The following is a 20957-nucleotide window of genomic DNA, read 5'->3' as shown; positions in this document are numbered from 1 at the left end:
GTCCTTGCTCCACGTGATGTTGATGGGCAGGTCGCCCTTCGGCACTGAGCACTGCACGGCCGCCGACTCGCCCGCGTTCACCGGGTCCTCGCCGAACGACAGCGGCGAGATGAGCGGCGCCACTAGGAACACGCACGGCGCTCAAGGTGACGGGTTCGAACCCCGGCGGGGTACGAATTTCTTTATCTTCCTCCCTGTTTTTTTTTGGACCAACGCTAGCAGAGAGTCCCACCTAACGCAAACGACGGCTAACCCTTTCCGAAGCGAACCAAAAGTAAAACAAGGGAGGGTAGGGAAGAGGATAGGGAATACAGAATCAAGCAAGGATTACAAGGCTCAACGGGAAAGGAGCGTGCAAACAGATGCAATGCAACTACAACATCAAGACAGTGGTTGTACCCAGCACGTCCAGCTGCGCCGTCTGGTTCCCGGAGCCCGCCTTGTTGGTGGCGGTGCAAGTGTACTGGCCGCTGTGGCGCTCGCCCACCGGCTCGATGCTCAGCGTGCTCAACCGGGAGCTCAGCTTGTTGACCTGAATGCCGTCGCCAGACTTGATCTGCACCCCGTTCTTGCTCCAGCGAATCTCCATGGGCAGGTCGCCCTTCGGAACGGAGCACTGCACGGCCGCCGACTCGCCCGCGTTCACCGGGTCGTCGCCGAAGGACAGCGCGGACATGGCCGGCGCGACTACAGGAAACAGGTAGGATGTTCAAGTTTGGCGGGTTCGAATCCCGATAAACCAGATTTTTGTTTTTGCGCGCACAACGAGAGTCTGCAACCTTCAAACAGCCGCCTTGTACAGACGCCTAGCCCAAACCCACGTTGAGACAGTAAACCAAGAAGGGTGAAAGGGTAACAGGCGAGGCAAAAGGAAGCAGGGAAAGGCGCGTTCCTACTGATGCAATGCACACAACTCCACTACATCGAGAAGCAAAGACAGTGGTTGTACCCAGCACGTCCAGCTGCGCCGTCTGGTTCTCAGAGCCCGCCTTGTTGGTGGCGGTGCAAGTGTACTGTCCACTGTGCCTCTCGCCCACAGGCTCGATGCTGAGCGAGCTGAGCCGAGAGCTCAGCTTGTTTACTTGGACGCCGTCGCCCGAATTGAGCTCCACGCCGTCCTTGCTCCAGCGGATGTCCATGGGCAGGTCCCCCTTCGGCACGGAGCACTGCACGGCCGCCGACTCGCCCGCGTTCACCGGGTACTCCCCGAATGACAGTGGGGAGACAGCCGGGGCGACTAAAGGGAGGGGAATGTCAAGTAAGCTCGGAGTTCAACTCCCACTAGAGGAACTTTCTTTTCACTGCAAGCTGCGAAGGAATCGACGACGGTGTCGAGACAGACCTTTTCCCATGAAACGAATCAGCCAAACAGGAAGGGAGGGAATGAAAGGTGTGGTTGGCAAGCAAAGGGATCATGCTGCAGAGGGTAAAATGGGGCCAGAACGCGCCACTACGTCAAATAGCTGACAAACGCTACAGCAGTGTCATTCCACGACGAGTACCCAAAACGTCCAGCTGCGTCGTCTGGTTCCCGGAGCCCGCCTTGTTGGAGGCCGTGCACGTGTATTGGCCGCTGTGTCGCTCGCTGGCCGATTCGATGCTGAGAGAGCTCAGTCGCGAATTCAACTTGTTGACCTGGACGCCGTCGCCGGACTTGAGCTCCACGCCGTCCTTGCTCCAGCGAATCTCCATGGGCAGGTCGCCCTTGGACACGGAGCACTGCACGGCCGCGGACTCGCCCGCGTTCACCGGCTCGTCGCCGAAGGACAAGGCCGAGACGGCCGGGGCGACTACGGAAAAGCATTCTGTCACCCGTGGGTTCAACTCCCACTAGCGGAAGTTTTCGGTTTCGCGTCCAACGTGAAGGATTCAACGACGAGAGCAACGATGGACCGACTTTCTCAAATTAAATAAACAGGACAGAAAAGGAAAGGAGTTGGGATAGGAGGGGAAACAGGTGGGATACAAGCAAGGGGTTCATGCTGCCAGGCGCTAAGACATGACACAGAAGTATCGATCATCGGTCTGCAAGTACCCAGCACGTCCAGCTGCGCCGTCTGGTTCCCGGAGCCCGCCTTGTTGGTGGCGGTGCAAGTGTACTGTCCGCTGTGGCGCTCGCCGGCCGCCTCGATGCTGAGCGAGCTGAGCCGCGGACTCAGCTTGCTGACCAGCACGCCGTCGCCCGACTTGAGCTCCACGCCGTCCTTGCTCCAGCGGATCTCGATGGGCATGTCGCCCTTGGCGACGGAGCACTGCACGGCCACGGCGTCGCCCGCGTTCACCGGGTCGTCGCCGAAGGACATGGCCGGCAGCACGGGCGCCACTAGGGGAGGGAACCGCGTGAGTTCGGGGTTCGAGACCCACCGGGGAAGGATTTTTTTCCGCGCAGGTTTAAACACAGAGCCGCCTGGAAAGACCTACACCTAACGGGGCGGGGTTGGGGGAAGGTCAGTATACAAGCAGCAAAGGACAGTCAAGAGGGAAAGTACGTCTACACTAGAACAGCAACACACCACTACTAGGCGGCGCACGGGGCGCTCTTGTCTACGGCGACTGTACCCAGGACGTCCAGGCGCGCGGACTGGCTCTCGGCGCCCGCCCTGTTCGAGGCCGTGCAGGTGTAGTTGCCGCGGTGGCGCTCCGCCACGGACTCGATGCTCAGCGTGCTGATGCGAAGCCCCAGCTTGTCCACGCGCACGCCGCCGCCAGACGAGACCTCCACGCCGTCCCTGCTCCACGAGATCTCCACCGGCATGTCGCCCTTGATGACGGAGCACTGCACGGCCACGGCGTCGCCCGCGTTCACCGGGTCGTCGCCGAACGACAGCGGCGAGATGACCGGCGACACTAAGAGGAGGAAGTCGCAGTACTACAGTCCGGGGTTCGACTTCCAGCCGTGGAAGATGTTCTTTTCTTGGTTGAAAAACGCTGTCGCAAATGTGTTCCTTTGTGACCTGAATTGTGGGTGTGAGTGTGTGTGTTAGGGTGCTAGGGGGGTGGGGGTAGGAAAGGGGAGAGAGCAAGTTATTTTTAAAACTTTGGAAAAATAATAATAATAATTTTCAAAAAAGGTTTGGGCAGGCAGTCAAAACTACCATTCATCTAGTGAGACTCTAGCCCAGCGGCCCTCAACCTTTTCCAACTCCATGGATGGCGGAAAAAATAATCGGGACGCGACAGCCTAAATTCAGAAAATGCACTTGGTCTGGCGACCCTCCGCGACCCTAGGATCATAAGATAGGTCGGAGCAACCGAAACGTGACCCTGGGCTGGAACATGCAACCCCAAAAATATTTTTCCGTGACCCCGAGGTTGAGAACTGCTGCTCGAGCCAGAGCCCATGCCGACGGCCGACAGGTCGGAAGGCCCAAAGGTGCACGTCACCTATGACATTGAGCACGGCGGCCTGGGAGTCCTTGCCCACCACGTTGGCGGCTGCGCACACGTACTCGCCGCTGTGGCGCGCGGCCACGGGCTCGATGCTGAGCGTGCTGATGCGCTGCCCCAGCTTGCCCACCTGCACGCCGTCCACGCCGGACACCAGCTTGACGCCGTCCCGGAACCAGGCGATGCTCATGGGCATGTCGCCCTTGGGCACGGCGCACTGCGCCGCCGCCGCCTCGCCCGCGTACACCGGGTCCTCGCCGAAGGACAGCCCCGCGATGTACGGCGGCACTAGGGGAGGAGGGAGTCTAAGTCAGGGGTTCGATTCCCAGTGACTCCGCTTTTTTCGGTGTGAGGGGAGGGAAACGTAGACTATGACAACGCGGACCTAACAGGCATTTTTAAATAAAACAGGAGCAAGAAAACGGAAGGGAGGAAGGGAGAAGTGGGATGGACATAGGCAGTACACACACCAGCAAAAGCAGCAATACCCTACAGTGCAGTCGCCCACTCGCACTCCGGGGTCACCTATGACGTTGAGCACGGCGGCCTGGGTGTCGTTGCCCGCCGCGTTGGTGGCCGTGCACCGGTACTCGCCGCTGTGGCGCGCCTGCACCGCGTCGATGCTCAGCGTGCTGATCTTGAGGCCGGCCTTGGACACCTCCACTCCGTCGTGGCTGCCGGCCTTGACCTCCTTCTCGTGCTGCAGCCCGCGGCCCGCGAACGTCCACCGCACGCGCACCGGCTGGTCCCCCTTCACCACGGTGCACTGCACGGCCGTCGTGTCGCCCTCGTTGATGGGGTCGTCTCCGAAGGACATGGCGGACAGCAGCGGCGCCACTAGGAACACGGCGCGGGTTCGAATCTCGGTGGGGGAACGCTTTCTTCGTGAGAAATTCCTAACACGAGGTGGTGTGCGCTGGAGTCCAGGATCAACGTAAGGCAAAAAGGAGGAGGGAAAGGACGCGGTGAAAATAAAACTTAAAAAGCCAGAAAATGAAACAAACAAAAACAAACGGATGCTGGACATGCGGCAGGCTGCGTGCGGCGCGGTCGTCGACGGCCACCTTTGACGGTGAGGGGCGTGGAGTAGGTAGCGGCCGCCGCGGCGTTGCTGGCCACGCAGGTGTAGTTGCCCACGTGGCGCGGGTCCACGGCACCGATCATCAGCAGGCTCACGCGCTCCGCCAGCTTCATGACGGTCACGCCCCTGGCCGCGGCCGCGTCCGCGCCGGGGAAGTTCCACGAGATGTTGAGCGGCAGGTCGCCGCTCGGCACCACGCACTGCAGCTGCGCGATCTGGCCCACGGGCAGCGGCAGCTCGCCGAAGTAGAACGGGTTGATGGTGGGCGGCTCTGGAGTCGGACACCCAACGGACGGCAAGTTCATTTAATTTTGTCCCCTTCCCTTTCATTTCAGGCGGCTCTGTGCTGGACCATCGACAACTCAAATGCGAAAAAAAAACAACCAAGGAAAACGGCTTTGCAAAAGCAAAGGAGAGAGGATAGCATGGGTAAAGGAAGGAAAACGAAAAAAAAAAGCCAAAGGATCAATGCTCTAGAAGGACAGCCACAACTATGTCAACCGCAGAAATATCCTTGCAGGCCAACCGTTCACTAGGAGCTCTGCGGTGTAATTGGTGACTCCTGCAGCGTTCTTGGCAACACAAGTGAAGTTTCCGCTGTGCTCAGGCCCAACATAATTGACTGACAGCAAGACGGCCTTGTCTCCGAAAGGTACAGTGACAATGGCCAAGGCTGTGGACTTGATGTCTCCGCCATCAAAGTGCCACTCGATTTTGACTGGCTTGTCACCCTTCGGGACATGGCAATTCAGCTGGACACTTTCCCCGGCATTTACAGGACCCTCGAATTGGAAGGGTGTAATGTAAGGAGGAACTGGAATTCACCCAACAAAGAGAAGGATATTCAAAAGGACCATCGACAACTGAGGAAGGACCAGACAAAAATGACATTGAGCAAGACAGAACACATATGACCCTGAAAATATGCAAAGTGCCTCTAGCACGATCGAAAACAACAGCCAGGCATACCCCTACACATGAAAGATCACAGACTTACCTGACGATGACTCACTGAAATAATGGAATAAAATAGCACGAACACTTTGTACAAGAACCCTTGAAAAAATATAGGAAAAGAAAGAAAAATCTCCTTAGGCAACAGCTAATAGGGGTCACACAGGGGAATAGGGCAAACCAATATTTTCGACCTGAAAATTTATGTTCTATGTGATTGTAACAGCATTAGATGCAATAAAAAAATTCTTTTTCAATGGAATTCTTTATGAACTGATGTAAGGTTCCTCAGGCATTTTTGAATATTTCTGAATGCTGTTCTCAACCACAAAGAACAATGGAGAAGTTCCGAAGGTTAAATGAATAATACCATAGTAAAAACAATGACCTCAAATTTAAATTTTAAAAATTGTAATTTTTTTTTAAAAGAATTATTTGATATGTAAGACTTGTAAACAAAAGAGGTCATTGTCTGTACCATGGTGGAACTTTGTGACTTACCCATGACTTGAACTTCCAGGTTGCCTTTCACCAAAAATCCTTGTTCATTCTGAACGACACATGTGTAAGTTGCTTGGTCAGACTGCCTCTCAACATTTTCAATGATCAGGGTGCCGTTGGGGAAAACTTTCTGTTTGCGGTTAATAGGAAGGGTACGTCCATCTGCAAAAATATTAAAATGGAACCAACATTAGTAAAGCTAATTTTTAAAAGAAAAACATTTTAAATATAAAATAAAATGAACAATAATGATTACCTCTTTCCCAAGTAATAGACTTGATTGGGTAACCAGCCGCAGGGCAGGTGACGAATAAAGTTTCTCCAGAAACAATTGCTCGCTTATCCATGGGACGAATGAATGGAACACCATACACATTGAGCCTCTCAGCATGTTCAACGGAGCCAACTTTGGATGAGGCGATGCATTTGTAAAGACCACCATCAGCCGTTTGGATGGAAGAAATGTTGAGGTGTGAAACCACATTGCCGTTGCCATTCATTTTCAGGTACTGTCCGACTTGAATCCTCTCCCTGCTGGTCAGCTTCTTTCCGTCCAATTCCCAGGAGATCTCAGGCGTTGGGTTTCCAGAGGCAACACACATGAGATGTACAGGTGGTCCAGGCTGGAGAGTCTCAGAGGAGAAGGCGTGAACAATCTGAGGGGGGTCAACTGCAAACGAAGAAACAAAATAAATAGAGAGCTCCGCAAACACACAACAAATTATGTATACCCCATCTGCCATTCACACTTACATCGGCTTCCAAGTTTCAGTTCAGCACTGGCCTGTGCGCTTTCCTGGTCGTTGCGAACAAAACACTGGTACATGCCCTTGTCTTCTTTCTTGACTGCGTCAATTCGAAGCACTGGTCCATCGAGGTTGAGCGACCGTCCGTCCTTGCTCCAGGTGATGGTGCGCACAGGGTTGCCCTTGTAAACGCAGTTGAAGACAGCTGGTCTGCCGAAATCTACAGTCTGGCTTTGTGGTTCAATCGTTGCTGACAAGGGTGCTGAAAAAAAAACGTAAGAAAATATTAGTTCCAATTTCTGCAAATTTGACTGGTTGAACAACAGACAGTAAGCAAAGCAATGGGTTTAGGCAGCCATACCTGTGACGGTGAGGACCGTCTCCACGCTCTCGCCTCCCACGGTGTTGTTGACGACGCAGAGGTACTTGCCGGAGTCCGCCACGACGGCCTCCTTGATGATGAGGGTGCCGCTGACCTGCTTGACGCGTTCGTTGAGGGTGACCGCGCGCTTGCGGGAGCTGCCTTCTTCGAACTTGTACCACCTGAAAGCATAGGCCGATGTCAAGGCTGGTCCGGGAAGACCTTTCCAGAGAGGCGAGATAGTCCCATCTCTAAACAAGATGCACGTTTGTCATCCATACAGATTTAGGTACATCGCTCTAAGTCGACAACCAACCGTCTGCTGATGTAAACACGTGCACCGAGTCTATCGATGAAGCTAGCTGCCTCTTTCAGGAATGATCTTCAGTGAACTTGAAGTACTTCATTTCAACTCCCCACATAAATGACCCATCCATTGAGTTTGTTACTGCAAACGGTAAAATCCATTGAATGACAAAGGGGCTGAACTTCTACAGTTGAAACGATCGGCGGCAACCGGAACTAGGAAGACGCGAGGTCTGCCTCTGTCTCTCTCTTACTCTCTTACCGGTAGAAGGGGACGGGGAAGCCCTGTCCGGGACAGAGCCCGACGAACGTCTCTCCGACCCTCACGCCCTTCACCTCAATGCTCTTACTGGAGACCCGCGGCGGGACGGACCCCGTTGGCTCTGCAACGTGGCAACATCCGCGGGCACATTCAAACCTGCTGCTTCCGGTACGGACCGGAAGTGAGCGGCCTTTCCGCGGGAAGGGAATCCCTGTGAGCCAACGGCGTCCAATATCGCAAACCCTTCACTTACCTGTTCCGCCGAGGAGGGCGGTGAAAATTAGTGAGAAACTCGTGGTTGGTCCAACCTGACTGGACCTAACCTGACCTAACCTACACCCGCCCTGCGTTACCTGTAGAAGGGCACGGGGAAAGCTTGGCCGGGGCACAGGAGTGCCACATCGCGCCCCGAGTCCACGTCCTTGAACTCGATGCCCTTGCTCGTGATTTTGGGCCGCATCGTGTTGGTGGGCTCTGCAAAACGCGTGGGTGGCCGGAGCGTTGCCTCAATGTTGTGAACGCAGCGTACCCGCACTGCTAGCGTGCCTGAATGCCGTGGATGGTCGGTACTCCCTACTCCCTGTGGCTGTGGCCGCCGCGCCCCGTGTCTCCACGTCGCCTACCTGGAGTGCGGCACCGGGAAGGCCTGCGCCAGGCACAGCAGCGTCGCGTCGCGGCCTGCCTGCAGGGTCTTCTCGTGGAGGCGTCCCTCGGGCACCCTGGGGGCCACGCTACTCGTCGGCTCTATCGGCGAAGACGGAGGGAAGGGGTAACAAGGCGAAACGCCACGCCCGACTCGCGGCAAAAGGGTCCCTCCCTGACGGCCACTGCTTCCGTGAGTGTGCGGACTTACCTTGGCCGACGCCGAGGACGCCGAGGAGGCCGACTTACCGGAAACGCGGCACTGGGAAGGCGGTGGCCTGGCACGGCAGGAAGACGTCCACGCCCTGGGCGGCGAGCACGATCTCACCGCCCTCGTACTTCTTACCGGGCGCCTTGGGGGCGATGTTGCTCGTGGGTTCTGGCGATCACGGTTCTTGCTCAGAACGCGCACTCTGGCGTGGCCTGAATGTCGGTCGGGGCGCGCGCGTGTGTGTGTGTGTGTGAGTGTGGCGGCGACAGCGCGACACGGACCTGTACCGCGGGACGGGGAAGCCCGGCACCTCGCACAGGATGACGGCGGTGCCCCCCCTCGTCACGTCCAGCACCAGGCTGCCGTCGATGCGACGGCCCGCCAGCCGCGGGGGGATGTTGTTGGTGGGCTCTGGGGGACAGCGGGCAAAGGACTGACCTGAACACCGGGACGGGGTACCCGGCCACGGGGCACAGCAGCAGCGCCAGGCTGCCGGTGGCGAAGCTGAGCAGACGGCCACCCTCGTACTTCTCCCCGGAGGACTTGGGCGCGATGTTGCTTGTGGGCTCTGCAAGACGGCGGCAGTGGCGGTGTCTGTGTTTCTGTGTGCCTAACCCGTCGCCTGAATGTTGGGACCCGAGGACTTCTGCAGTGTAGCAGCGAATACCTGAAGAACGGCGGCGGCGAGGCCTGCGCCGCGCACACCAGGGAGACGGCCGCTGCGGCGCGCACCAGCTCGCGCTTCGACCCCACCTTGGTGTCGCTGAGACGGGGGGCAACGCTAGCCTGGGGCTCTGTAAAGACCACACCCATCTGCACGACCTGCCTACCTAGTGGAATCGTCGCCTGAGTCGGGAAGGGCGCTAGGGTTGCCGACTGTACCTGAAGGCCGGCGCGGGGAAGCCCTGGGCGGCGCACAAGAGGGACAGGGTGGCGCCCTGCTCCGCCACGCGCAGCATGCCCGTCACGTCCTTGACGCTCACCCTGGGGGCCATGCTGGTCTGGGGCTCTGCAAGGACGTGGCCAACCTCACTCACACACGCGCACGCACGGTTGCCTGAATGCGGGACGGGACGGCGATACTCCCTGCCCGACTGCACGCACTTTTGTCTGAATGCGGGACGGGGCGGCGATACTCCCTGCCCGGCCGCGCGCACGGGCAGCACGGGGTACCGCCACTCGCCACTCCACTCACCGGAAGCCGGGCACGGGGAAGCCCTGCGCGCTGCACTGCAGGAAGGCGTGCTTGCCGCCGGCCACCTCCATGCGCACGCCGTTCGAGAACTCGCTCTTGACGCGCGGCTGCACGCTCGTCACGGGCTCTGAAGGGAAACGCTGGCATGTAGCCAAACCCTACGGGAGCCGAACCCCGAGGACGCTCCCTCACCTGAACGCTGGGATAGGGCGGGGCAGGGTAGAGAGTGTCGCCTAGTAGTGCCTTTTCTCCTTTTTTTATTTTTTAAGAATTATGGGTTGGTTACGCTAACGTCCTCACCTCGTGTGCGGCGTGGGCCAGCCTTGCCCCTCGCAGGGGATGGCCAGGCTGCCGGCCGCCGCCGCAGTCGTCCCGGACGGCCTCCAGACTCCAGTCGCCTGGAGCCTGGCGGGCAGGCCCGGCCCCACCATCGGCCCGGAGAGCTCTACGGACGAGTACATGCAGCATGCAGCGCGAAGAGGCGTCACACAGTGAGCCGGAAGACCGGTGGCGCCGGCCAAAATGCTGGACGCGTTTTGGACCCCGGAGTGGCTAAATGGGACTCGAACCGAACGTGTGACCCCACCAACGGATTGCTCTCCGAATGAGGAATCGATTGGTGGGGACACTCGTTCGGTTCTAGTCGCATTTAATGACTCTGGAACACGAAACGCGTCTTGAGTTTTGGCCGCCTGCACCGGTTTTCTGGCAAACTGTGCGCTAGCGTCTGAAGAGGCATTGGAGAGGCAGTGAAGAACTGAGGCCGCAGAATCTCCACAGCCCCCAAAAAGATCCCCCAGACACGCTTGCCGCTTCTCCTTACTGGGCCAATGCGCGGAACAAAAACATCCCCCTCTCTCTCGCACCCCGTGGGAACGCCCCATGAGTGCGACAGAGACAGGGCGTGGCGACGTCTTTTCAGGGAGCGCCTGCGAACCTCGGGTAGGCAACCCCAGTGCACGCGTGCCCGCTAGCGGCCTACCTGCCGGGCGCTCCGGCTAGCGCCTGCGAGCCTCGGGTAGGCAACCCCAGTGCACGCGTGCCCGCTAGCGGCCTACCTGCCAGGCGCTCCGGCTAGCGCCTGCAAACCTTGGGTAGGCAACCCCAGTGCACGCGTGCCCGCTAGAGGCCTACCTGCCGGGCGCTCCGGCTAGCGCCTGCGAACCTCGGGTAGGCAACCCCAGTGCACGCGTGCCCGCTAGCGGCCTACCTGCCGGGCGCTTCGCATAGCCGCAGAAATAGTTATCCCACTCATTGGCTCAGCATCGAAAAAAAAATGCAAAAAACAGCAACGCCCGGTTGACGTACTGGACAGGACATGAAAGAACAAAAAGAACATAGAGAGATTTGTTTTTTAAAATCCCGTCTTTTCCAAAAACAAACGAAAAGACAGAGTGGAAGCTACACGACACGAATAACTACGACGTCTTACTGTGACACACTCGTGCGACTCGGAAATTTACATTGAATTATTTACATGATGTCGGTATGTACACTGTACAGTGTGCACAAAATTCGGGCTACTCACCGGGGAAGCAGAACATGCAGACACGTTGACTTACTTGATTCGTGTCGGAGAGAGTGGGGAGAGAACGGACAGTACTTGAAGGCGGGCTAGAACGGACTGTACCTGAAGGCGGGCGCTGGGTAGGACTGGGCGTTGCAGAACAGGACAAAGGACTGGCCCTGGTGGCTGCGGAAGGACTCCGAGGTCCTGGACCCGGCGAACTTGGGCGGGGACGCGCCGATGGGCTCTGGGGAGTCCTCATCGTGAGACACAAGGGGACAAACGGCGGGCCGGGCAACGGGAAGGGCTCGTAGCGCAACGGTCACTCGTAGGATTTCCATCCACTTCAAGGGTCCGCGGTTCAAATACTGCATAAGCCTATTGCTTTTCCAAGTTTCAAATTGTTTATTTTTTGTTGCTGCTGCCCTTCCCGCGAGCACCCGGCCGCTCGCCAGACGCACCTGAAGTGTGGGACAGGGTGGCCCTGCGCTTGGCACAGGAGGGCGATGTGCGCGCCGACGGGCTTGGAGAACACGGTGTACTTGGCGGTGGGGGGCACGTTGGGCGCCGCGCCGCTCACGGGCTCTGCAAGGGAGCGCGTCGTGGAGGGTCACGGCCTTACCGCCTTACCTGAAGTGCGGGATAGGGTGGCCCTGGGCCGGGCACAGCATCGCGACGGCCGCGGCCTCCTCCTTGCTCAAGACCGTGATCTTGGACGTGGCCGTCACCTTGGGGGCGGTGCCGCTCACGGGCTCTGCGGTGCACGCAGCAAACCTGTCGCTCTGTCTCTCTCGCACTCTCACGGAGTGTCTTTATGAGTGCGACAGAGACAGAGGCCCACGGTGTCGCGCCTGAACGCGAGGACAGGGTACCGCCTGGAGTCCGGGAACGTGCACCGGCCCCATCGGCTTTGGCTCCGCCCGTGAGCGAAAGGACGTGAACTCTCGTGTTCAAAAACGGGATTTTGTTTTTAATTTTCTAATAATGTTTATTAAATTAGGGAGATTTGGCTAGCCGCAGGGTGGTCAGGGTGGTTGTGGCGTGGGTCGCAGGTTCAACCCCGGCTCACCTGAAGGACGGCACGGGGTGGCCTTGCGCGGGGCACAGCAGTGTTATGGCCGCCCCGGCCGGCCGCACGAACGCGCTGCTCTTGTCGTCCGTCGAGAAGGTGGGGCCCTTGGTGCCGACCGGCTCTGGGGGCGGACAGGAGGTTGGGAATACTCCGCGCGACAGACTCGCAACGCGCGGGGTATCGCCGCCTGAACGAGGGCTTGCCGGGCCTGCCCGCGCTTACCTGGTGGTGGGCACTGGGAAGCCCTGCGCCTGGCACAGCAGCCCGAAGCTCTGCCCCGTGGAGCGCTCGAACGAGCGGCTCTTGTCGTCCGTCGAGAACTTGGGGGCCTTGCTGCCGACGGGCTCTGAGGGGAGGAAGGGCGAACCGGGTGGCGTGAACCGCTGCAGATACCCCGCGCCCGAGGGGACTCACTACTCACTCTGCGAGGACGTTGCGAGAACGCGGGGTAGCGACGCGGCCTAGGCAGTCCTGCTGCGAGTCTTACCGGTAGGCCGGCACGGGGTAGGCCTGGGCGGGGCACAGCAGGGCGAAGCTCTGGCCTTGCCGCTTCTCGAAGGTGAAGCTCTTTGACTCGGTGGAGAAGCTGGGGGCCTTTGCGCCGACGGGCTCTGGGGCACGGCGATGTGGGGTGAGCGTGGGGGAGCGGGGCGAAACCTCGGGTGAAACCGTTACCTGGGGCGGGCCGGGGTAAGTCCTGCAGCATCTTACCGGTGGCTGGGCACGGGGTAGGCCTGGGCGGGGCACAGCAGGGCGAAGCTCTGGCCGAGCCGCTTCTCGAACGACGAGATCTTAGACTCGGTGGAGAAGGTGGGGGCCTTGGCGCCGACGGGCTCTGCGCGCCAACATTCGACATTTCGTTTCGAGCGACGCAGCGAAAACCGTCGCCTGGCCGAAAGGGCATCCCTGTCCTGCTGGTCTCTCCTCCCCTTTTCCATCTGAGCGTCTTACCGAAACGACGGCACTGGGAAGGCCTGCGCGGGGCAGAGCAGCGCGAAGCTCTGGCTCTGGCGCTTCTCGAAGGTGATGCTCTTGCCCTCCGAGGAGAAGGAGGGGGCCTTGGCACCCACGGGCTCTGAGACACCAGGGGGTTGCACGTCGAGGAGGTGGACGAGTAAACCCCGTTGCTTTGGTCGGTTCCAAGGGCCCATGTTAACCTCGACGACACAACTACGCTAGCCTCGTCGATACCCCGGCTCTGTCGCGGGGGGTAGCGACGCGGTCTGCAGTCTCACCGGTAGGCGGGGACGGGGTAGGCCTGGGCGGGGCACAGCAGCGCGAAGCTCTGGCCGAGCGGCTTCTTGAAGGTGGAGCTGGTCGACTCGGTAGAGAAGGTAGGAGCCTTGGCGCCGACCGGTTCTACGGGGACAACGCGAGGACTCACTAAGGTCGCCGTCGAGGACACCCCGTCAGCTGAGGACCCCTGACTTGCGAAGGAGGACCGGGGAGGGGAAGCGTGTGACTACCCAGGGAAGTCCCAGTGTCGTGGAGTGGCGACGTAAGCGCTTACCGAAAGCCCGGCACGGGGAAGGCCTGCGCGGGACACAGCAGCGCGAAGCTCTGGCCCTGGCGCTTCGTGACGGCGAAGCTCGTGTACTCCGTGGAGAAGGACGGCGCCTTGGCGCCGACGGGTTCTGCGAGGATCGCGCCAAGGTTCGAGAGTGCGAGACTCGTGGTCGGCCTACCTGGATGCGGGATAGTGGGCCCCGGCGGAGCTGGCGGCCAGCTGGCGTGTTACCTGTAGTGCGGAACCGGGAAGGCCTGCGCGGGGCACAGCAGCGCGAAGCTCGTGAGTTCGCGGCGGCGGTACGAGCTGGTGCCGGAGTCCGTGGAGAAGGACGGGGCCTTGGCGCCGACGGGCTCTACGCGCGGGGGTGGAGGACAAACGAAAAGACTGCAGGAGTGGGGGTTCGAACCCGGGTGTCGTGCGAGGTCGTACCTGGTCTGCTGGGACAAGGGTGTTGGTGTTTTGGAAAGTAGGCGACTCTACTACCTGAAGCTGGGGGCAGGGTGGGCCTGGGCCTGGCACAGCACTGCGAACGCCTGCCCCTGCCTCCGCCGCAGCGCGATGACGGTCGAGTCCACGGCCAGGGACGGCGCCTTGGCCCCGACGGGCTCTGCGCCAAGCCGCGAGGCACGCCGTCAGTGTTCTTACCGGAAGTGGGGGACCGGGTACCCCTGCGCGGGGCACAGCATGCCGAAGCCCTGGCCGGCGCGCCGCTTCAGGTTGGTGGAGTCCGTGGAGATGGAGGGCGCCTTGGCCCCGACGGGCTCTGCGCGCGCGAGTGGCAGTGAGGCGCGGAGGACAAGCTTACCGGAAGGCTGGGACCGGGTACCCCTGCGCCGGGCACAGCATGGCGAAGCCCTGGCCGGCCCGTCGCTTGATCATGGACGACTCGGCGGACAGCGAGGGCGCCTTGGCGCCGACGGGCTCTGCGAGCGCCAAGTCAAGTTCGACAAGCTTTCTTACCGGAAGGACGGCACGGGGTACCCCTGGGCCGGGCACAGCAGCGCGAAGCCCAGCCCCACCTTGCGCCTCACAAGGGAGATGGACTCGGTGGACAGCGCCGGCGCCTTGGCCCCGACGGGCTCTGCGCGGCAAAGGGCCGACATGGAGTGTCTGGCTTACCGGAACGCGGGCACGGGGAACCCCTGCGCCGGGCACAGCAGCGCGAAGCCCTGGCCGCGCCTCCGCCTGATGGCGCTGATGGTCGAGTCGGTGGCGAAGGACGGCGCCTTGGCCCCGACCGGCTCTGCGCGCGGCGATCGCCAAGTCAAAGTCGGAGAGGTTGTGGCCAGCTTACCGGAACGCGGGGACGGGGTACCCTTGCGCCGGGCACAGCAGCGCGAAGCCCTGGCCCTCGTAGCGCTCGATCCACTGCTTCTTGGCGTCCAGCGAGAACTTGGGCGACTTGGTCCCAACGGGTTCTACACCAACAAACCAGGATCTCCCTCAGCGGCCGGCCGGCGAGCTTGCTCGCGTTCCGGCCGGTGCTCTGTGAACAGCGTTGCCTAGCCGGCCGGCCGATCCAAGTGTCCCAACCGTTCCAACCAGGACCAAACTGCTCCTTGGAGCTGCTCACCGGAACGAAGGCGCCGGGCTGGCCTGCGCCTGGCACAGCAGCGCGAAGCTCTGGCCCTGGCGGCGCGCGAAGGAGCCACTCTTGAGGTCGCTCTGGAAGGTCGGAGCCTTGGCGCCCACGGGCTCTGGGGAGGGAGGGCGCTTTAGCAGTGGTGGGGACCGCGCCGCCGCCGCGTCGCCGAATGTTGGGGTGGGGGTGGGCACTTGTTGCGGAGCGCGGCGCCACTACACTGGGGCATGCTTGGCATGCTGGAGCGCGGTCCGCGGTCGCCATGCCGACGGCAGCCGACCAACCAGTTACCTGTAGTGTGGCACCGGGAAGGCCTGCGCGGGGCAGAGCAGCGTCTGGGCCTCGCGCTCCGACACCACAAACGTGCGGCTCTTGTCGGTCATGGCGAACTTGGGCCGCGAGCTGCCGATCGGTTCTGAGGGGCACGGGGGGCGTCAGAGGGTCGCCGTCAGCACGCCGCCGTCGTGGGGATAAGGGGTGTTCCCGTTGCTGTCACTACCCACGCTTCCAGTGTACTCGATAGCCGTCACCCAACGCACAGTGGGCCACAAGGCCGAAGGATGCGGCCAAAATTCTAGACGCGTTTGAGCTTCAGAGTGGCTAAATGGCACATGAACCGAAGGTGTGTCCCCACCAATGGATTGCTCTCCGAATGAGGAATCCATTGCTGCGGGTCACACGCTTAGTTGAAGTCCTGTTTAGCGACTCTGGAGCTCAAAACGCGTCCAGAGTTTTAGCCGCCTCCACCGGTATTCTGCCACCCTGTTCAACGCGTTACCCGATAACCTCCTCCTCCAGGCCTACTCGTTGGTTACCTGTAGTGGGGCACGGGGAAGGCCTGGGCGGGACAGAGCAGCGTGAGGCTATTTCCGAGCGACGCCGCGAAGGTCCTGCTCTTGTCCGCGTTCGGAAACTTGGGCGCCGAACTGCCGACGGGTTCTGGCGAGGGCGGTGCCGCGGGGGTTAGCAGCGTAACTACTTAGTTACCGGAACGCTGGGACCGGGCACCCCTCGGGGAAGGACCTAGTTACCTGTAGTGAGGCACGGGGAACGCCTGGGCGGGGCACAGGATGGTGACGCTCTGGCCGAGCGAGCCGGCGAACGAGAGACTTTTGTAGGCCGTGGGGAACTTGGGCCCGGAACTACCGACCGGCTCTGTAGTTACGGAGACAGGTCAGTAACTAGTCGTTACCTGAACGAGGGCACAGGGTACGCCTGCGCGGGGCAGAGGAGCGTGAGGGCGCTGCTGGCCGCCACCGAGTAGATGTTGCCCTTGCTGGCGGTGGGGAACTTGGGCGCCGCCGAACCGACGGGCTCTGGAAGGAGGCGTTACGTTCCGAGTTCGCGAACTACTCTACCTGGATGGCTGGGAGCAGGGTGTCCTGGCTGAGCCCTGGCCTACCTGAACATGGGGACCGGGAACGCCTGCCCGGGGCAGAGCAGGGTGATGGTGTCCGCGGCGCGCACCCGCACCGCTCTCAAACTCTCCGCCGAGGGGAACTTGGGACTGGAGAAGCCCACGGGCTCTGCGGGAGCATGTCGCTGTAGCGCGGAGTATCGCCACTCGTTACCTGTACGTTGGGACGGGGAAGGCCTGCGCGGGGCACAGGAGGGTGAGGCTCTGCCCGGAGCGGACTCGCGACCCGCGCAGGTTGTCCGCCGTGGGGAACTTGGGGCCGGAGTAGCCGACGGGCTCTGCCAAGCCAAACAGCCGAACTTAGCGTCTCTGCGGCGCGGGGTGCTCGTTACCTGTACGTCGGGACGGGGAAGGCCTGCGCCGGGCACAGCATGGTCATGGCCTCGCCGAGGCGCGCCTTGAGGCCGCGGCTGCTCTCCACGCCGGCAAACTTGGGGCTGGCCGCGCCGACGGGTTCTACAAAGCGAGGGGTATCGCCGGGTGAGGCGCGCGGGGTATAGCCGTTACCTGTACATCGGGACGGGGAAGGCCTGCGCCGGGCACAGCATGGTGAGCGCGAGGCCCTCGCGCGTCCGGAAGCTGCGGCCCGTGTCTACGGTGGGGAACTTTGGGCCGGACGCCCCCACGGGCTCTACAAGCAGGCCGTCGAGTTAGACGCCGCGCTCTGTGGATCGCTGCCCGAGTGCAAGAGCCCCACGAAAAAGACGGAAGGCGGGGAGCCAACCCTGCGGTTCGGAGACGGGAAGCGACGACCATAACCACTACGCCACGCGAGCCCTTGATCTACGCCGCGGCCCAGCTGGCGCGACTCCCACCGCAGCAGCCGGCCAGCCATTGCGGCGCTGCAGCCCTTGACACAGTGGGGGCTTCGCGTCGCCGCCACCCAACACGCCGTGGTCCCAATCTCTCGCGGCGGTCAATACTCCCTGCCGAGCCTGGCCGAGCCTGGCCGAGCCCTGGCGGGGTGGGGTTGGCTCGGCGCCGAGCGAAGTGGCGGCAGTGCGGCTTTCAGGGTCGGGGCGAGCGCAGCGCGCAGCAAGCGGAGCAACAGGTGGACGCCAGCCCCGCCAAAGCCCGCGAATCCGCGCAGCAGTGGGGCTGGGCGGGGGCCGTGGCCGGGGCAGGGCCGCACAGTGGCCCAAAAGACCGGCGCAGGCGATGAAAACTCCAGCTGCGTTATGAGCTCTAGAGTCGCTGAACGGGACTCGAACCAAACGTGTGACCCCGTCAATGGATTCCTCGTTCTAAGAGCAATCCATTGGTGGGGTCACACGGTCGATTCGAGCTTCATTTAGCGACTCTGGAACTTAAAACCCGTCGTGGATTTTTACCGCCATTACCGGCCTTCTGGCCCACTGTGGGCCGCACCCTCGGTCCCTCCCTCGGTCGTACCTGGACCTGGGCACGGGGAAGCCCTGCGCCGGGCAGAACAGCACGGTGGCCTCGCCGCCTGCCACCACGAACGACGTGATCTTGTTGGCGGTCGGGAACTTGGGAGGCATGCTGCCGACCGGCTCTAGCGGAGGAACAGGAAACGACGGTTTCACCGCACGCGAATAACTCGAGGCGCAACCCTGTACTTCAACCTGCACAGTGTTGCGGAAACTCTGAGTTTGTGTTTGTGTGTGTGTATGTGTGAGTGAGACGCGGCGCCAGGCTTCGCCACTGCTGCCACCACCACCACCTCCTCCTCCCCTCCTGGCTTCGCGTTTATCTCTCAATTCAATACATTTCAAAATTTTGAAACAAAAAAAAGGTAAAAAAAAGTTTTTAATGATTTGTTTTGAATTTACGAAAGGAGTGGCCGTCAGCTAACAGGGGTACCCTTATCCCAACATTCAGGCAACGATTTCACAGAGTACACAACAGAGGGGTGGGGGATCTACCCCGAGTCGAAATAGATCCACCGCCCCTCACAAAGACATGGCCTGGACACAGTTAACAACCAGCAAAGTTCTGAACCAAATACGTAAAAAAAAAAGAATTTATTCATTGTGATTTAGATGACAAGCCTGGTGGCACGGTGTTAACTGCATCCAAAGCGACACACATTGCACAGTAAAAACAACACAGGTGTGGCACCAACAAACAATGAAAAATTGAGTCTAAAGATCAAATAAACTCGTGAACACGAAAATTACGTTATTTACATATTTATACAAGTCATATTTAAATTTTAAAAATAAATAATGAAGAGGGTATGATAGAAAGGACAAACAACATGATTCTAGGTTTTTTAAATAAGGAGAGGAATCTACTGGAGATTTAACTTTTAGGGAGAGCGGAGCGACTAAGGGAAACGGTACCACACCTAACACAAATCAATTAGAGTGACTACGGATCTAATTGATTGACAAAAATTTAAAATTCATGAAACAAAGGAGATGGTAAATAGCGAGGGCAACAGGATTCAAAAGGCCAAATTGAAAAGGAAAAGGTATAGGTATAAAATGGTCAGAGTAACTAGAGAATCTTACTGAAAAACGATTAGTGAGAGACACTGTACATGAAGACGTTTCAAAATGTCAAACTAGTATTTACAAGATGGCGCAGTATTCGCATCAAACCCCGCTATTTGCCTTCAACCTATGCTAAAATGAGTTTCTCAAAAGTTAATCAAATCATTCTGATCTGGTAGAGGGCACCAAATTCGGATATTCTCGTACAAATGGCACACAAAATCTTTGCCTTCGATGTCACGACTAGACATGCTGTGCCTTCTGCCCGAATTCGGGTTCGTCAGCTCCATCGATTGATGGTTCATGCAATCGCGATTTGATGCCCTCTACAAATTTACGGCTGAACTTTCAAAAATGAATTAATTATTTAATGAATGGAATGGAAGTGGAATTGAACTTACCGGTGATGACTAGACGACCCTTGGTAGCGCTGAGACGAGTCTCCCCGGTGAGGCGATGCTTGGTGCGGCACTGGTAGGTCTTGTATCCGTCTTCGGGGCCGACGTCGCGGATGTGGAGTTCTCCGGAGGGAAGGACCAGGTACTTGCCATCTGTGCCAACAGCACAAGCGGAGCGTCAGGCCCAGCCCAGGTGGTCCAAGAGGGAGCAAGTTCGCTTTCTTTTAGCAAATTTTTACTTGTCGATAAAAAGAAGCTAGATTCCTTTGCTTTTTAACTTTCAAAGACGCGACTTGATTTTGATACAGTAGTTAATGTCTCGGAACTTGCTGCCTCTTTTCGATTGTCAGAATAAAACTTCACATGAATGAAAATAGAAAACATTCGACGGGTAGGAGGCCGTGTTATGATAACCAAGATAATAATTTAAGTACGAAGAACAAGAACATCGAGAAACGTTTACCTATGCTTCGACTTATACTCATCAGTGCCAATATATTCAGTTAAAATTTGACAGACTAGAAGGCAAACGTCGAATGTTTTCGCACAGCACGGGCCACAGTGCATTCGGGTTTAGCAAGAAGGCAAGAAAATATAAGGATAGAATGGATCAAAAATCTAGAAAATGCCTTAGCTTGAACAACCCTCTTGCACCGCGCAAAGGAAATCTTGAGTTGAATCTCAGTTGAGTCCGTTCTTCAAAATAAATAAAAAAGGACACTAGTCCACAACTGACACGAGTTTAATTTTTAGGGACCTCACTACAGGCAAGGATTTGCAATAAAATATTAAGTTCCTTGTGAAGAAAACGGGAGACACTGAGGTTCAACTGAATCAATGGTTGCAAACTTCCAAGCTAAAAGATTTTAGTAAACTTTAGATATTAATTTCTTTTTTGGATTGCTTTTCAAATTGATTGGAATGAAAGTTCTATTTTAGATATGATGTGCAACCACTAATTTCAAGATAAATAAACAAGCCATGCTCTTAGTGTCTACATTCTACTCATAAAAATTCAGTTTTCCTGAGCAAAATCAATTTAAGATTTGTAACAAACTTGCGATGACGCACGATTCACCACGCAGAAAGGTAATTTTTAAAAAACGCTTGAACATACACATATAGATAGAAACTGTTGCAATGAGTGTTTACTATTTTTTACGCTTTTCAGGAAAACTGGATAGTTATGGTTACATCACAATACAAACATAGCATACAGGTAACATAATCATCATTGAAATAGCACAGGCACTAAGACACCGTTTATGAATGGAGTAGTAAGTCTAGTTCATGCAGTGTACCTCCTCTGAGTGTCATAAGTAATAATGAAATCTTTATTCTGTTTACTGAAGCAGTTCTTATTCAA

The 20957-nt window shown here is 58.2% G+C and overlaps 1 protein-coding gene across 42 annotated transcripts in view; it reads right to left on the bottom strand.

Moving 5' to 3' along the window:
• The window catches only part of LOC117638915 (Down syndrome cell adhesion molecule-like protein Dscam2), a 102247-nt gene that overhangs the window by 26908 nt on the left and 54382 nt on the right, over nucleotides 1–20957 (bottom strand). For 16 of the 42 annotated variants that reach the window (XM_034374101.1, XM_034374103.1, XM_034374112.1 and 13 more), the window contains 6 exons: nucleotides 19595–19744; nucleotides 8890–9019; nucleotides 7031–7212; nucleotides 6677–6931; nucleotides 6180–6593; nucleotides 5924–6085 (listed from right to left, as the gene is read on the bottom strand). In XM_034374101.1, coding sequence (XP_034229992.1) covers nucleotides 5924–6085; nucleotides 6180–6593; nucleotides 6677–6931; nucleotides 7031–7212; nucleotides 8890–9019; nucleotides 19595–19744 — 1293 coding nt within the window. Of the gene's footprint in view, nucleotides 1–3912; nucleotides 4225–5923; nucleotides 6086–6179; nucleotides 6594–6676; nucleotides 6932–7030; nucleotides 7213–7951; nucleotides 8073–8221; nucleotides 8343–8889; nucleotides 9020–11783; nucleotides 11908–12447; nucleotides 12572–12712; nucleotides 12837–13460; nucleotides 13585–14380; nucleotides 14499–14695; nucleotides 14817–16132; nucleotides 16257–16348; nucleotides 16473–16509; nucleotides 16634–16719; nucleotides 16844–18126; nucleotides 18251–19594; nucleotides 19745–20957 lie in introns of all 42 variants that reach the window. The other 26 variants (XM_034374126.1, XM_034374093.1, XM_034374120.1 and 23 more) reach the window with 14 other exon arrangements.

This window comes from Thrips palmi, unplaced genomic scaffold (genome assembly GCF_012932325.1).
Source record: "Thrips palmi isolate BJ-2018 unplaced genomic scaffold, TpBJ-2018v1 HiC_scaffold_10, whole genome shotgun sequence".
Taxonomy (NCBI): domain Eukaryota; kingdom Metazoa; phylum Arthropoda; class Insecta; order Thysanoptera; family Thripidae; genus Thrips; species Thrips palmi.
This window is presented reverse-complemented; position numbering and strand designations above follow the sequence as displayed.